Source organism: Lynx canadensis, chromosome C2 (assembly GCF_007474595.2).
Source record: "Lynx canadensis isolate LIC74 chromosome C2, mLynCan4.pri.v2, whole genome shotgun sequence".
NCBI lineage: Eukaryota > Metazoa > Chordata > Mammalia > Carnivora > Felidae > Lynx > Lynx canadensis.
The window spans coordinates 31,953,573-31,970,641 of record NC_044311.2 but is presented as its reverse complement, the minus strand read 5'-3'; the positions used below and the strand labels follow the sequence as shown (position 1 = coordinate 31,970,641).

The 17,069-nt window shown below is 42.5% G+C and overlaps 1 protein-coding gene across 3 annotated transcripts in view; it reads right to left on the bottom strand.

The window, feature by feature from the left end:
• Positions 1–8,867, bottom strand: part of PCCB (propionyl-CoA carboxylase subunit beta) — a 96,124-nt gene extending 87,257 nt beyond the window's left edge. For 2 of the 3 annotated variants that reach the window (XM_030330453.1, XM_030330454.1), the window contains exons 1-4: positions 8,652–8,867; positions 6,146–6,265; positions 5,078–5,146; positions 1,892–1,948 (exon numbers count right to left, since the gene is read on the bottom strand). In XM_030330453.1, coding sequence (XP_030186313.1) covers positions 1,892–1,948; positions 5,078–5,146; positions 6,146–6,265; positions 8,652–8,834 — 429 coding nt within the window. In that variant the 5' untranslated portion in view covers positions 8,835–8,867. Of the gene's footprint in view, positions 1–1,891; positions 1,949–5,077; positions 5,147–6,145; positions 6,266–8,214; positions 8,248–8,651 lie in introns of those variants that run through there. The other variant, XM_030330455.1, reaches the window with a different exon arrangement.
• Positions 8,868–17,069: the final 8,202 nt, after the last annotated feature.

Genomic DNA, 17,069 nt, shown 5'->3' with positions numbered 1-17,069 from the left:
ACATTCCTAAGAACCCTTTTCAGTTCACAAAGTACTTCCACTTCCATTATCTCATTCAACCTGATAACAGAGGCAGTGAAAAGAAAAATTAGAGAGGATTAAAAGTTAAGTGATTGGCCCAAGGTTTCAGAAATAATACATGACAAGATCACATCTAGAATCCAGGTTTTCCATTACACAGGGAAGCACTGCTTGACTATTAACAGTCAACCGTACCTTTAATTCCACATTTCTCCAAGTATGATCTATACTTTTACTCATCTCCAGAGCATCTCATCACTAGCAGTGGAGGTTTTTTAGGTTTTTATTTTTTTTATTTTTTTTACATTTATTTATTTTTGAGAAAGAGTGAGACAAAGCATGAGCAGGGGAGGGGCAGAGAGAGAAGGAGACACAGAATCTGAAGCAGGCTCCAGGCTCTGAGCAAGTGGTCAGCACAGAGGCTGATGCAGGGCCCGAACCCACAAACTGTGAGATCATGACCTGAGCCGAAGTTGGACACTCAACAGACTGAGCCACCCAGGTGCCCCAGCAGTGTTTTTTAAAATACCATCATGTAATCCTTGCACTGTTCTTTATCCTTTAGTACCTGGACTCTCCACCTAGATCATGGGCTCTTTACCTGGAGTCTTCAGAATCCCAAGGGGTCTGTAATAGATTTCATCCATGCATTGCTTGGATGGGAAAAAATTTAATCTTTACCTTTATTAACTCTAGCTGATCTTTACCATACCTTTTAATTATGAACACAGGAAACAAAATCATTATTTTATGAGAAATACCTGTGACTTTATATTAAAAGAAGCCATGGATATTTTTATGTCACACTAAAGTTGCAGGTATCTTGAAGTAGCATTTTCTTTTTTTTTTTTTTTTTTAATTTTAACGTTTATTTTTGACACAGAGAGAGAGAGAGCATGAACGGGGGAGGGTCAGAGAGAGAGGGAGACACAGAATCTGAAACAGGCCCCAGGCTCTGAGCTGTCAGCACAGAGCCCGATGCAGGGCTCGAACCCACAGACTGCGAGATCATGACCCAAGCCGAAGTCGGACGCTCAACCGACTGAGCCACCCAGGCACCCCTTGAAGTAGCATTTTCACTCATGCCTACTTTGAAACTATAGAGGTTTAAATGCACAGCTAAATCTTGTTATTTGATAAATTTGATTTATCAAATTAAACAGATTACAAATAGGAGTGCCTGGGTGGCTCAGTTGATTAAGCATCCAAGCCTTGATTTCAGCTCAGGTCATGATCTCACAGTTGGGGAGATCAAGCCCCATGTCAGGCTCTGTGCAGACAGTGCAGAGCCTGCTTGGGATTTTTTTTCTTTCTTTCTCTCTCTCTCTCTCTCTCTCTCTCTCTCCCTCCCTCCCTCTCAAAATAAACAAACATAAAAAGCATGAATATTACAATTGTAATTTTTTTTAATATTTTTTAATTCTTTGTAATCCTACATATCTTATGCATGTAAATCATTACCAGATTGCCAAAGGGATCCATGATACAAAAAATGTGAAGAATTCCTGCCTTGGACTAAAGGGATGTTTGGGGGGCGCCTGGGTGGCGCAGTCGGTTAAGCGTCCGACTTCAGCCAGGTCACGATCTCGCGGTCCGTGAGTTCGAGCCCCGCGTCGGGCTCTGGGCTGATGGCTCAGAGCCTGGAGCCTGTTTCCGATTCTGTGTCTCCCTCTCTCTCTGCCCCTCGCCCGTTCATGCTCTGTCTCTCTCTGTCCCAAAAATAAATAAACGTTGAAAAAAAAAAAAAAAATTAAAGGGATGTTTGGGTCTGCACCCACCCCACATACACAGCTCATTGTCTTGCACCCCAATATTTAATATGAACTATGTGACTGATTAAAGTACTGGGTTTTCAAGATTAAATACTTACTTTGCAGATCTTTTGGGCATGTGCCCCAGACAGACTACCTCCAAAAACTGTAAAATCCTAAAAAGAAAACAAATCAACAAATAAAATATAGTCACTAGCCAGGAATGAAAAGCCAGGAGGAAGACGAAATGAAAAACTCTTAGTCAAAAGTTTTTGAAGGATTTTCAGGAGTTCAAAAAATTAGGAATGGTCTTTTATTCACTATTCTATGGAGTAATTTGTACCTTAGAGGGAATTCATGTATTGTCAACAGCAAAAGACTTAGTCTTTGCTCTACAAAAATGAATCCTAGCTCTCTAAGGAAAACTTTTCATGCAGAATTAACCTGAAAAATCAGATTCTATAGATGTCAGGCAGGCACTTCTATTACTAGAAATATTTGCCATTCTGGGGCGCCTGGGTAGCTCAGTCAGTTGGGCGTCCGACTTCGGCTCAGGTCATGATCTCATGGTCCCTGAGTTCGAGCCCCACGTTGGGCTCTGTGCTGACAGCTCAGAGCCTGAAGCCTGTTTCAGATTCTGTGTCTCCCTCTCTCTGCCCCTCCCCCGTTCATGCTCTGTCTCCCTCTGTCTCAAAAATAAACGTTAAAAAAAAAAAAAAAAAGAGGGGCGCCTGGATGGCGCAGTCGGTTAAGCGTCCGACTTCAGCCAGGTCACGATCTCGCGGTCCGTGAGTTCGAGCCCCGCGTCAGGCTCTGGGCTGATGGCTCGGAGCCTGGAGCCTGTTTCCGATTCTGTGTCTCCCTCTCTCTCTGCCCCTCCCCCGTTCATGCTCTGTCTCTCTCTGTCCCAAAAAATAAATAAAAAACGTTGAAAAAAAATTTAAAAAAAAAAAGAAAAAGAAATATTTGTCATTTTGACGAGAGGTTAAAAAAAAAAAAGACAATCAGAGGCCTCACGGCTTCCTCTTGCTTATGGAATTTCATTACCTTCTGATATAAAGGGCTTCTTGTGGGAAGGACCTCCTTTCTAAAACCACCTCAAAAAGCGAGTAATTAAAAACAGTCAGCCCAGGAGGGCAAAAAAGGAAGAGGAAACAATGGCAGAGGAGAGAGTGAACAACAAACTCAGGGGAACTGAAAGCACAAAAAGAATATCTGACTTGGAGCAAATGGAAGCCTATATACTGCAGGGGGAGTAACCACAAGGATGGAACAACCCAGGAACTATAGGAAGTGGGGGGGGGGGGGGGCAGGGGAACAGACTGATAAAAACTCTGGGTTAGGAGCAGTTGGACCCCACAGGGCCTCTCCTTCACCTTGAGAAGAGGAAACATTTATTCTCTAAAGCAATTTCACCAGAAGGACTCTGGATTCACAATCACCAGTGGCAAAAGAAAGCAAAGGTGAGGCTAAAAACATCTGAGATTAGGAACCTATACAAGAATAGATTGTCCTCCCCCAGAACATACCTATGAACAATTATCAGTCAACAGACTAAGGCTGCTTCTACAGAAAAGCAGAAGATCCCCAGAAAAAACAACTGCAGATATTAACATTTTGGGGATCAGTACAAAAAACTGGCTCATCACTCCCTACCCTAAGTATCCTTCAGGGTTTATTTCAAATGCCCCATTTTCCCTAAAGCATTCCTCAAGGCTGAATGTGATCGTCCACTGTCCCGGGCCCACAGCACTTACCCAGAATCACTCTTGCCCTCATCTGTACAGAACTCCTGTTCTGCCCCAATTTATCTACAAAATGAGATTAGGTTCTTCGGGGCAGGAACTGTGGCTCAGTCATCTCCCTCTCCTCGCCCCCAATCCTCATCCTACCCTACCCCATGGGCATAAGAAGTAATCAAAAGTATCAATTCAATGAATTTTGTATTTGCTCAAAAGTTAGAAGGTTGAGTCCAGAAAGTACAATAACTTACTTTGTTCTAGCTATCTTATTAATAATTCCTTCTGTACACGTTTTTGCATCTTTCTTTCTGTACAAGTTTTTGCCTAGCTCTCATAATTTCTTCTAGTTAAGTAGTTGGTAGACCCATTTATAACAGTTTTAAAACATGTCAAAGGTAATTCATTAAGTGAATGAGTACTGTCTAAGTACATTTAAAGTTAACCAGTTATTTAATACTGAACCCATAATTTTAATATTTAACAAGCTTTATAATTTTAGATCTGTAAAAGGAACTAAGTATTTAGAATTATACAAATTCTTCCACGTCTTGAGGTGGAGAGGGGTGGTAATCAAACCCAAAATAATATAGTGTTAGTTTACTATTAGCTGCTGTAACAATTACCACAAATTCAGTGGTTTAAAACAACACAAATTTATTCTCTTCACAGTTCTGTAATTTAGAAGTCTTACATGGGCCTCACTGAGCTACTCTCAAGGTTAGCATGATTAGATGTCTTTCTGGAGGCTCCAAGGGAGAATCTGTTTTCTTGCCTTTTCCCTGTTCTGGCGACCAAATGCATTCCTTTGCTCATGACCTCCTTCCTCCATCTTCTTAAACACCAATGGCAGGTGAAGCCCTTCTCAGCACATTCTTCCGACCTCCTCTTCTGCCTCTCCTTCTTTTAAAGACCCTTGTGATTATATGTGTCCACCTGGGTAACCCAGCCTACTTTATTTTAAGGCCAGCTAATCAGTGACACTAATTCCATCTGCAACTTAATTCCCCTTTGCCATGTAAGGTAATATAGTCACAGGTTTTGAGAATTAGGAGTTGGACATCTTTGGGAGCTATTCTGCCTACTATATTTTCCTATGGTTTCAGTGTGAAGAAACTGTATCCGTCCTTATGAAGCCTAACAAAACTTGTTTGAATAGTTTCATGAAGCCCAAAACTGAGGGGCCTATGTTCCTGAGACTCAAGTCCCTTCCACCCAGGCTGCATTCACAGCACTCTCTTAGGCCCACACATTGCCCAGGACATGGATGTCCTCCAGGCACACACCCAACCCACCAAGAAACATCTCATTCACTTAGAATAAACTCCTGGTTCTTGGGACTTTTTACATGATTACTGCCCTGTGATTATCCCTAAAACAGACTCAGGATTCTGAGAAAAACACATACTATGGTAGAATATTCTGGACACATGCACTGAAAAACAAAGTATACCCCTCTTCTGCCCCCACTACAGGCAAGTTTTCATTCCTCAAGACTTTCTTCTCACATATTTGGTCCTGGCTCTGCCCTCCAGGAAAGCTCAGCCTATTCAAGTTATTAAATACCTGACTGAAGACATAAACCAATCTTCCATTGATTCGGCCCCGTCCAGTGACCACACTGTCTCCAGGAAACTACCAGAAAAACAGAAAAATAAAAGTTAAAAAAACCAAATACATCTTTTAATGAATTTGACAATTATGCCCGAATGAAAGACCAAAAAAATAAAATAACCCACCCTAAATTTCTTAAAATTCAATATGAATCAAGAACATGAAGGAATCTCCCCTTCCCCTTCTCAGCTCTGCAATAGCAAGCACTAGGCTACTGGTTCATCAACAGAAGTAACGGGCACTATAGTTAGGCTTCATCTTCCTTCTTAACAGTAAAATAATCAAGACTCCCCCTAGGGCCACTGCTACCAAATGCCACAGGAAGGAGAAGGGCATATAATGACACATCGCAACTCTAGAAAGCCACACACCCCACCTCCAAGCCTTAGGGAAAACCCATCATTTTGCTTGGAATCCTGGAATACTGTGTAGCCCATAATGACTCAAACGGAGCCAGCTGATGCGATGCCAAGTTCACAAATCTTTGGTGAATAACAGCATATATACAGACCTGAGGAAAACTGATCAAAAGTGAATACAGAGAACTCTGCATACCCATGGAGAACATCCAATTAAAAAATGTGTCGGTGACTCTGACTTTAAAAACTCCATAAAGTCAAAGTGTCAAAAGAGGCAAGTGGTCCTGCTTTAGGGGTCTCTGGTGCCTAGATGGACCAGAACACAACCAAGACATTTTCGCCTTTCCTTCTAAGTTTGTCACTCCATACCTGCAAGAACTCTAAACCCACAACCAGAGACCTGGAAACTGGGCCATAGTCACATTGCACAAGGTATGAACAGTCCCATTCCATTCCTTCATCTGCAAAGGTAACTGGGGGAATCTGGAGGCCCAATAGTACTTCTTCAGAGGCACTCTTACAGTTTCAGGCCTCTAACTTGAAAACTATTAAATGTACCTTGAGTTCCAGATGGCCTTCATTATTAGGCTAATGAGTAGTCAGCAGGGCCACGGCTAGACAGTGCAACTTAAAGGCTCACACCACCATTGTAAAAAGATACCTTATTCTTATCAGCAGCCATTCCAAAATCTGCACATCTGTGTTCCACAAACATGTCGCTCTCAACAAAACTGCCAGGGTCCAGCAAGAGGCTGATCCGCTCTCTGGCAGTCAGCTTTCCCTAAAATACAACAAAAACCATTCAGTCATGTCATCATAGAGGTCAGTAAGCAAGGAGTGCTTGTGAGTGGGCCACGTAGACAGGTTTTGCCCCTTCACCTCACATGAAAGCCTCTATTCCATCAACCCACCCAAAACACTGGTGTTATCAGTAGATATCAGCCAGTAAGTAAATCAGGGCAGACAGGCTACTCCAGGAGCTACCAACTGTGGAGGGTAAATAAGGAAGTAGGAAGAGGAAAAGATGGAGAGAAGTGGGGGTAAGGAGAGCCTGACCCTGGAACAAGATAACTAGTTCCACAAACATTTACTGGAGACCTAAGGAGTAATAAAAAGAAGAATGGAAAAGTAGGAGGTGGAAAACTAAATCAGGCTTACTGAAGGGCCTAAGGCTACACCCCCACATTCACAAGTTTCTTCTAGGGAACCCCACACAAACTCACCTCACTAGTGTCCAACCCCAAAGACACTTTCAGGACTACTTCCTGGTTCTTCTGCCTCTTCCATGGCTTCTCCTACTATCCTACATTGGGGCTCGGCTTAGAAACCCCACACCTGACAGTGATACTATAATATGGCAACAACCCCACAGCAGGTAGTGCCTGAGATGAAAAGGAGTTAAACAGGGTGGTAAAGAGCTCATGTGAGAGGAGTGAAAAAATGCTTCTTGGAGATGAGGTTGGAACCTTCAACTTATCAAGAGCCTCTGTTGCTTGGACTCTCAAGCCCTTAGACTAAGCCAAACACCCAGGCCTACTGTCCTCTGCCCTCTCTCCACCCCAGGGAAAAACCTCAAGTTTGGCTCTTTTTTTCCCCCATAATAAAGCAGCCAAAGCCAGTGAGGTTGTTTTAAAACAGACAAACATATACACTGTTGTGTGGAGTAAGTTTTCCAGAAAGCAATTTAGCAACATATATTAGAGTGTTCAAAATATTCCTATCTTTTGACCCAGTGATTCCATTTCTGGAAATCTATCCTATGGAAGTCATCCAAAAATTGTTGAAAAGGGGGTGGAGTGGGGGATTTAAATCAAGTCAGCCTCCTAAGTCAGCTCTGGCAAAAGAAAAATAGCTTCTGGAGCGTGCATCAAAACCCAGTAGGGTCCACCTAGCAAAGAGGTGGGGTGATGTTCCAGGGAGAATTCAGCAACGGGCCCCAATACAAAGCGTGCACAGGAGCACTGCCAGGCCTTTCCAAAGTATGATGTAAAAATTCCTTCAACCCAGACAGAGCCACCCCAGGGGAGGAAGGGAAAGCACTCCTGGCACCACACACAACCAAATTTACATATTGCTCCCAAGAGTTAAGAATTATTACTATCTTCTGTTTAGAATAAACTGACTCCTCAGGATTAAGTAACTTGTCAAAAAGGAAAGGTCACCTTCATGCTCTTGTCAAATGGGGATTTCCATCTAAATCAACACCTAGAATTCAATCAAGAACTAGTTCGAATTTCCTCACTGAAGACCCCCAGCCTTCCACCCCAGTCACCACCCCCAGGCTTGACATGTGCCTCGGTGCCCTTCACCGCTAAGAATTTCACTTCTGCATCTTCCCGGTTATTTAACTCACCCAGCACAAAGGTCCAGTTTCACACACATGTCAGTGACGCACCGCGTGAGCCTACTTCCAAGTCCCTGGTCACCCATCTGGGCCTCAGTTTCTCCTGCTGATAAATGGCCACCCAGCTTATCTCTGAAGGCCAGCTGTAATTCTCACCTCAAAAATCTCCCTGCCTCCGTCGCGCATCGTGCCTTTCCTACCCAGCATGTCTATGCATGCTGAGATCCTAAAGGCGTTCAGCCAGCATTGAGGAGGCAGAAGTTCCCACAAGATCCGGGAGCTCAACCCACCCCAGATTAATGTGAGAGTTTGCCCAAGTTACTTCCCCCACCATATGCTTCGATTTTCCTGCTACCATGATGGAGCAAGAACCGTATACTACCTACCACTCTTCCTCCGGGCATGAGAAAAACACGCAGAATTTTTGTTTTGTTTCGTTTTTTTATTAAGTGCCCGTCATCGCTTCTGTAGCTCTACCAATAAGATTGTGAGGGGGAAAATACTATTTTCTCCTTTCAATAAACTGACTCCTAGTGATTAACTGCTCCAAAAGTTTATAGAAGTTAAATGGTGAGTTGTCTGGGGCCGAGCAGCTGCGACTAAAAATCCAGAAGTAAAGCACAGGGCAATGAGGCACAAAGGTACTTATTCTCGTTTTACCTGCTATTTGGTGAAAGGCTACAGGTTCTCAGGGTGAACCTTCTCGTCCCCGCCCCTCCTCGGCATCGCGCGGATTGGCTGAAAGGACTGGGGCGCCGCGAGCCGGAAACTCTGTAATAGGTTGCGAACGCCAGGGGGATGGTCGGGTCTCCCTAGCACTCACTCGTTTATGCTGCGCGTCGATGCGACGCTGGCCTCCTCCCAGCAACGCGGCGCTGCGCTTGTTTTCGATGCGCTCGTTAACCGAGACGGGCTGGCTACACAGGCTGCGGACCGCACCGCGGAGACCGCCCACCACAACGCTGAGTCTTGCTCCAGCCGCCACCACGCGCATTGCCGCCGCCATCTTTGCTCCGCGGCGAGCTCCCAGCCGGTGCGCCTGAGTACGCTTCTGCGTCAAGCGTGGGTATCGGGTTCTGCGCCTGCGCAGCATGGGTGGGACGTAGAGAGCCTATGGGCTGGACGTCGCAGCGCGCTTAGAAGAAAAGCCTGAGAGTTGGAGACTCCATACCGCTCTGGGACATCATCCTGAGAAGGATAGTACTGTCCTCAGATCTGGTGCCTTCCTTGCTGCACAGAAGATGGACTTAATCCTTGCTCTTCTCTGGCTACCTTGACCTCGAATTTGGTCGTCCCACCACCTCCAGAAAATGAGTAGGTAATAGGAGCTAACCAACATGTATTAAACACTGCCAGGTGTGGCTTAAAGCACTCACGTGCATTAGCTTATTATCCTTATTTCACAAATGAGGCAAGTGAAGCACAGAGAGGTAGAGTGATTTGATCAAGAGCCAACACTAAAGATGTGGTGGAACCAGGATTCAGACACACAGACCAACTATGTGCCGCATATTGAGCACAGGTCACTTAACCTCTAGTGGGTAGTTTTCAAAATGTGAGCCCAGCAGTGGGAAAAAGTGGGAAATGCAGACTTTCAAATTCTCATACTCCGCCCCAGACCAACTGAATTAAATTCTGAGGGAGCAGCCAGCAATCTGTTTCACCAGACGACCTCTAGGTGATTTTGACGCTTGCTAGATTTTGAGAACTACTCCTCTAGGAATTTAGAACTGAACTCTTAGGAGCTTGTCCATCTGTTTCCCCAGCTAACAAGCAGCTCTTTAAGGCAAAGTGCAAGGTGTCTATTTTGCATTCTTAGCTACAGAAAACTACTAAAATTGATCATTAAACCCTCCAAGCTCCAGCTCACAGCTAGAGCCTTCATAAAGTCCAAATTCTGGGTTGGGACTTTGATGTTAATTCAATTCAGCAAATCTTTTTGAGCACCTACTATGTGCCAAGAACCACCAGTGTTTTTCATATTTCCTAGAGTAGGAATTGTTCACCTAGCATGCAAGGAAGCTGAGGGTCCAAAGTCTGAGGTTGTGTGACTGGACAAAGCCTACCCGCATGTGCCTGACCCCATAGTAGATGTTGTTGGCCCGGCATCTGGGTCCCTGCTTTAAGAACCTCATCAACCTGGAGAGAGAGACAAAGGATCTGCCTGGTAGCACAGGGGAGAATTTGGGCAAGGTTGGATGTGTCAAGAAGAGTAGCTCTGAAATGTAACTGCATGTAGCATATTCAGATTCCCATATGGTTCTACCATCCACTTTTTGGGAATAGTGGTAAATGAGACTGCAAAGCAATAACAGAGTTAAAGTATGAAGAATTTTGCCATGTTCAGAAATTGGGAGTTCATTTGGGCTGGGGGCCATGAGACTCTTGTTCTAACGTGCTTTGCAGATCCCTCTCCAGTGGCACATCTCACACTGTGGTAAGATTGGTTAGCTCATTTCTCAGCTAGATTCCCAAGTCAGAGGGCATAAACTGTGGCTGGCTTGCTCACCACTGTAGCCCCTGCACCTAGAACAAGGCCCTGTACATAGGAAGCCTTCAGAATGTATTTGCAGAATTGAATTGAGCTAGCAGATAGGCAATTGCATGTGGCTCAAGAGGTTTTCTCCTACACCTATGCATCCTTCCAAGCTCTGCTCATGTATCATCTCCTCAAGGCAGTACTCTGATCCCCCTTCTGCCTAGATTAGGGAAAGTATCAGTCCCTCAGGAAAGCAAGGAAGTTTTTCTTATTTAACTTTCAATAACCAGTGCTTAACAGAAAGCCCAGGAGGGATCCATAAATAACTGTTAGACTGAATCCAATTTTTCCCTCTCTCTCCACTTTCCCTTTCCCCTCCTCTCATTCTTCCTCCTCACTGTTTTAGTGCCCTACCATGGGTATTATATATACAGTCCTATAGATCTATACTGTTATTCTTTACCTCAGATGGAATTCCCAGCCTAGGATGGGTGAAGGTGGGGTAGAAGGAGGATTGAACTACCTGGTAATTACCCTCTGGAATCCTAGCATACTCCGGGCTGTTTTCCTGCCCCTAGTCCTCCTTGCTTGCATTATTTCTCCATTTTGAAACAGAAGTCACCCTGACCTAGCTGTTCTATCCTAGTCAGTGATCACTGTCAGTGAAGATGGGTGAAATGGAAGGAAGGAGTAAATTTGGAAAAGGTCACACATATTTGGGTGAGCGTGTTACCCAGATCTTCTGAGAAGCAGCTGCCAAGAAAGGAATTAAATGTGCAAGAAATCAATTAGGGGAACGACCTGTGAGAGAAAATGGGGCAGCAGCTGGGAGAGGCTGGGAGAACTATCAGATTGCAGTACAAGTCTGAACCCCAGCCAAGGAGAAAGGGAAGGAAAAAAGGTGATTAGGAGCTCCTTAGACTACTGTGCACGTTTAAGGAAAGTTCAGCAAGGCTGTCAAGGAGTCCTAGAGCCAAAATATTCCTGCCCGTGCTTGGCTGGTAGCAGCCCATGAGAGGTGTGGCCTCAGTACAAATGCAGCAATTAATTTCAGATCAGTCAATTACTCTTAATGCAATCCAGGTGTCTTGTCACTTTAGCAAGTTTGAGGTGGTTGAAAGTAAAAGGGTGTGAGAGGAAATTTTGGAGAGGAGCTGCCATCCCTATGAGAAGAGAGGATTTTTAAGATGTTTCTTATGCCTTATGAATGTACTTCTCTCCTTAGTGTTTTATTTTTTAATGGAAAAAAAATGAAATGCTTTAGTTACTTTTTTTTTTCTAGACTGTGTGCCTTGGACTGCTAAGATTGGGTCATAAGAACCCTGTCTTTAAATTTCAGTTAAAATTGTATTATTGGGCGTTTGGGTGGCTCAGTTGTTTGGGCATCCGACTTTGGCTCAGGTCATGATCTCACGGCTCTGGGTTCAAGCCCCACGTCAGGCTCTGTGTTGACAGCTCAGAGCCTGGAGCCTGCTTCGGATTCTGTGGCTCCCTCTCTCTCTGCCCCTCTCCCTCTCATGCTCTGTCTCTCTCTCCTTCAAAAATAAATAAACATTTAAATTTTTTTTTTTAAAGAAACTGTAATTATTAAGAACTGGAAACTGGTTTTCCCACACCACACACCAAAATCCTCATCTTTTCTGACTCCCTGAGCTCTGTGGGAAATGAGCAGAGCTCTTCTGTACCTTTTCCCAGAGGCACTTCCAGACCATTCTTCCACCATTGTTGAGCTGTTCTTTCTTTGAAGTTTTTGCCATCTGTTGGTGCCACCTTTCAGCATTTTCTGACCTCCATAACACACACCCCTCTCCCTTCTCCTGTGATTTCCACATAAGGCTCACTTTCCTCCTCTCTCCTGCTGTATTATTCAGGGGTCTCCAGAGAAAGAGAACCATTAGGATATATGTAGATACATATATGAATAGATTTATTGTAAGAATTGGCTCATGTTGTTATTGAGGCTAAGAAGTCATGCATTCTTCTATCTGAAAGATGGACCAGAGCAAGTAGGCAAGAAAAAAATAAATATGCAAGAGGCACCGAAATTGGAAAGAAAGAAATAAAACTGTCACTATTTGCAGATGACATGAAATTATATAGAGAAACCCCTAAAGACTCTAATGAAAAACATTAGAACTAATAAACTCAGCAAAGTTGCAGGATAAAATCAATATGCAAACATCCACTGTGTTTCTATACACTAACAATGAGCTATCAGAAACTAAGAAAACAATCCCATTTACAATTGCATCAAAACAATAAAATATCTGAAAATAATTTATACCAAGATAAAGGACCTGTGTACTTCAAACTGTAAGAGGTTAATGTAAGGTTGGAGAAGACATAATAAGTGGACAGAGATTCCAAGCTCATGGGTTGGAAGAATTAATACTGTTAACGTGTCCATACTACTCAAAGCAGTATGTAGATTCAATGCAATCTGTATCAAAATTCCAATGGCATTTTTCATAGAAATACAATTTAAAAATATGAAATTTGTATAGAACCACGAAAAAACCCAAGTAGCCAAAGCACTCTTGAAAAGAAGAAAAAAGCTGGAGGCATCACACTCCTTGATTTCAAACTATATTACAAAGTTATAGTAATCAAAACAGTATGGTATTGGAAGAAACACAGGGTGCCTAGAAGTAAACCCACACACATATGATCAATTAATTTATGACAAAGGATCCAAGAATATACAATGGTAAAAGGACAATGTCTTCAATAAATGGTGTTGGGAAAATTATACAGCCACATGCAAAAGAATGAAACTGGGACGACTACCAAATAGCATACACAAAAATTTACTAAAAATGGATTAAATACTTGAATATAAGACCCAAAAATCATAAAACTCCTAGGAAAAAAAACATAAGCAGTAAGCTTTTGGCATAGGCCTTGGCGATGATTTTTTGATTTGATGCCAAATGTAAAGGCAACTAAAGCAAAAGTAAGTGGAACTACATCAAACTAAAAGTCTGCTGTGTGGCAAAGGACATCAACAAAATGAAAAAGCAACCCACTAAGTGGGAGAAAATATTTGCAAATCATATAGCTAATAAAAGGCTAATATTCAAAATATATCAAGAATTCATACAATTCAATAAAAAAAATCAATTTTATTTAAAAATGGGCAGAACCAGGTCACCTTGGTGGCTCAGTCAGTTGAGCATCCAACTCTTGATTTCAGCTCAGATGATGGTCCCAGGGTCATGGGATGGGGTCCCATGTCCAGCTCCATGCTGGGATTTCATCTACCCCTTTTTCTCTCTCCCTCCCTCTCTCTCTCAAATAAATAATTTAAAAATTGCCAAAAACATAAAATAAAAATGGGCAGAAGATTTGAATAGACATTTTTCCAAAGAAGACAAACAGATAACTAAAAGGTATAAGAAAAGATGCTCAACATCACTAATTATCAGGGAAATGCAAATCAAAATCATAATGAGGTATCATCTCACACCTGTTAAAATGGTTAATTTCAAAAATATAAGAGGTAACAAGTGTTGGTAAGGATGGGAAATACCCTTGTGTACTGATGGTGGGAGGGTAATTTGGTGCAGCCACTATGGAAAACAGTATGGATAATCCTCAAAAAAAATTAAAAAATGATCTACCATATGATCCAGCAATTCCATGTCTGGGTATTTATCCAAAGAAAATAAAAATACTAACTCAAGAAGTCATATGCACCCCCATGTTCATTGAAGCATTATTTATAATAGCCAAGACATGGAAACAACCTAAGTGTCCACTGACAGATGAATAGCTAAAGAAGTTATGAGATATAATATCAAAATATTATTCAGCCATGAGAAAGAATGAAATCTTGCCATTTGTGACAACATGGATGGATCTTTAGGGCATAAAGTGAAATAAATTAAGCAGAGAAAGACAAATACAGTGTGATTTAACTTATATGTGAAATCCAGAAAGAAAGAAAAGAAAGAAAGAAAGAAAGAAAGAAAGAAAGAAAGAAAGAAAGAAAAAGGAAAGAATAAAACCAAGCTCATAGATACAGAGAATGGATTGGTGGTTGCCAGAGGTGGGGGGTGGGGAGTCAGTGAAATTGGCAAAGAGGGTCAAAAGGTAAAAATTTCCAGTTATAAAATAAGTAACTCATGGGGATGAAATGTACAGCATGGTGACTGTGGTTAATAATACCACATTGCATTACTGAAACTTGCTAGGAGAGTAAAGCTTAAAAATCTCATCACAAGAAAAAAATGTAACTATGTATGGTGACCAGACTTGTTATAGTGATCATTTTGCAATATATACAAATATCAAATTATTATGTTGTACCCCTGAAATTAACATAGTATGTCAGTTATACCTCAATAAAAAGTGCTCTGTAATATTTATAGTTTATTGCATGTTTTTCATATATATCAATGAATATTAAAGATCAGATGGTTTTATTTTTTTAAAAAGATGGAGAACTATGAAAGCCTGCGTTGCAATTTAGTCAGAGTCCAAAGGTCTGAGAAAGGGAGAGCAGGAGGGTTAATGGCGTAAGCCTGCATCTGAGTCTGAAAGTATTAGAACTAGAGGATGGACGTCCTAGGGCAGGAAAAGATGCATGTCCACCACCATTCTTAAAGAGTCCATTCAGCCATCATGCTGATATGCCCTGGCTCCCTGGCCTCAGAATTCTTCAGCTTTCTCAACATGAAAGGCCTTCAACTCTGTTCCACTTCAGCCACCAACACACTGGACCTTATAATCCCTAAAAATTGCTCCACTTCAAAGAGCTGGAACCAGGCACTTTTCTCAACCACTTCAGCCACCAACACACTGGACCTTGTAATCCCTAAAAATTGCTCCACTTCTAAGAGCTGGAACCAGGCACTTTTCTCAACTCACCTCCTACTGTTCCCAAACCCTTTCTTCACACTGCACCTGGTCCATGCCCTCAATATAACACTTTGGTTCCCTCTGTGTAAGTATTTAAACTCTGCCTACTCTAACACTCCTGTCTCTCAAACCCTTGAATTTCCATCATGATCACCATGTGAAGGCCCAACCCTTCTTTTAGATAACTCTGACTTTAGTCAGAGACACCCTCGGTTGCTGGCAGAAGTCACAGAAATCATACCAGTTATATTAATTTCCTAGAACTGCTGCAACAAATAACCACAAAATTGGTGCCTTAAAACAACCGAAGTTTATTCTCACAGTTCTAGAAAGAGGCCATGAATCCAACATCAAAGGTTGGCAGGGCCACTCTCCCTTCAAAGTCTCTAGAGGAGAATACTTTCTTGCCTTTTCCAGCTTCCAGAGGTTCCTGGTGTTCCTTAACATGGGGCTGAGGAACTCCAATCTCTCGTCCATCTTCACACACCCTTCTAACGTTTGTCTCCATGTCTGTGATCTCCCTCTCCTTTTTTTTTTTTTCTGGTTAGGACACCATTCATTGGATTTAGGGCCCACCCCAAATCCAGGATGACTTTATTTTCAGATCATTAACTTGATGACATGTGCAAAACTCTATCCTATTAAGTCACATTCACAGGCACCAGGGATTAGGGATTTAAATATGTCTTCTGGGGGCGGGGGACACAATTCACTACACTATACTAAATCACGGATGATTCTTGCTATTCCTTGCTGTTCTCTTCAACCCCATCTCTGTGTATCCAAATCTAATGTATCCAATTCTAAACATCACCTCTTCCACTATTTCCCATTATAAGTAACTTCTCTTTTCTCTAAACTCACATCTGCTCCCCACCCCACCCCCTGCTCATTTATGGCTCTCATCAATTTCTACCTTGTATGGGTGCTATCTATATGAGAGAGCTTTACACTTTCTCTGGCTACCTGGATTGCAGAAAATGCTTCCCTACTGTCCCATCGGCAAATTTCACTTTGGAAACTTTGGTCTGGCTAGAATCATTTGTGTTGCTCCTGCCATCACTGAAGATGCTGCCCTGGTCCCTCTATCTAAAGGTCCCTGTCTTTCTCAACCAACAGAACTTTAGTGATTCCTCTTCCCTAAGCAGTTCCTTGCATTCCTGCCTCTTAGCTTCTCCTTTTCCCCTGTCCTCTGCTCAGCAACCTGCCCCTTCTCTACTTCCCCCTCTCAGTCTCCCACCTTTTTCAGACCTGTGAAGCATAGTTCTGCCCCTTAGGCCACCAGTTGCTTCCTTATTCTCTCCTCCACCAGTTCAGTACTTCCTTGGAGGTCTTCTCCAACCTCTGTACCTGACCCACTAGATATCCTTCACTTTCTCCAAGAATACTCTTCATCTTCCTGGCTTTTCTTGAGGTATTAGTTCACTTCCTTCTGATACCCAACAGCTTTTAATCCCACAAAAGTTGTGCACTCTTCTCTTTTTCCCACAGTTTGTCCCTACTTCTATGAGTACTTGCTTAATATGTTGCATTGTTCACGTTTTGCTGACCTCACCCTTCCCACTCATGTTATAGTTTATAGCTATACCTGAGGTTTGGATTTATGTGTTCAGAACAGTGAAACACTGGGTACACTAGCTGCAATGGTTAAAGGTATGAAAAGGGATGGAGATTCAAAGAGTCTTTGAGCTCACAAGGACAGTTCCATTATTGCCTTTCGAATATAGTGATTCTACCACCCTTGAGGATGCCCTTTCTCTTCTCAACCAAAAGAGTCTTAGTGATTCTCTACATTTCTGGATACTGGATTTTTTATTCTAGATATTGTATATTGCATTTAAGCTAAAATGAAGCCATGATACAACAAGGACTCTTCCTTTTTCTCTCACCCTCCTCCTTCCT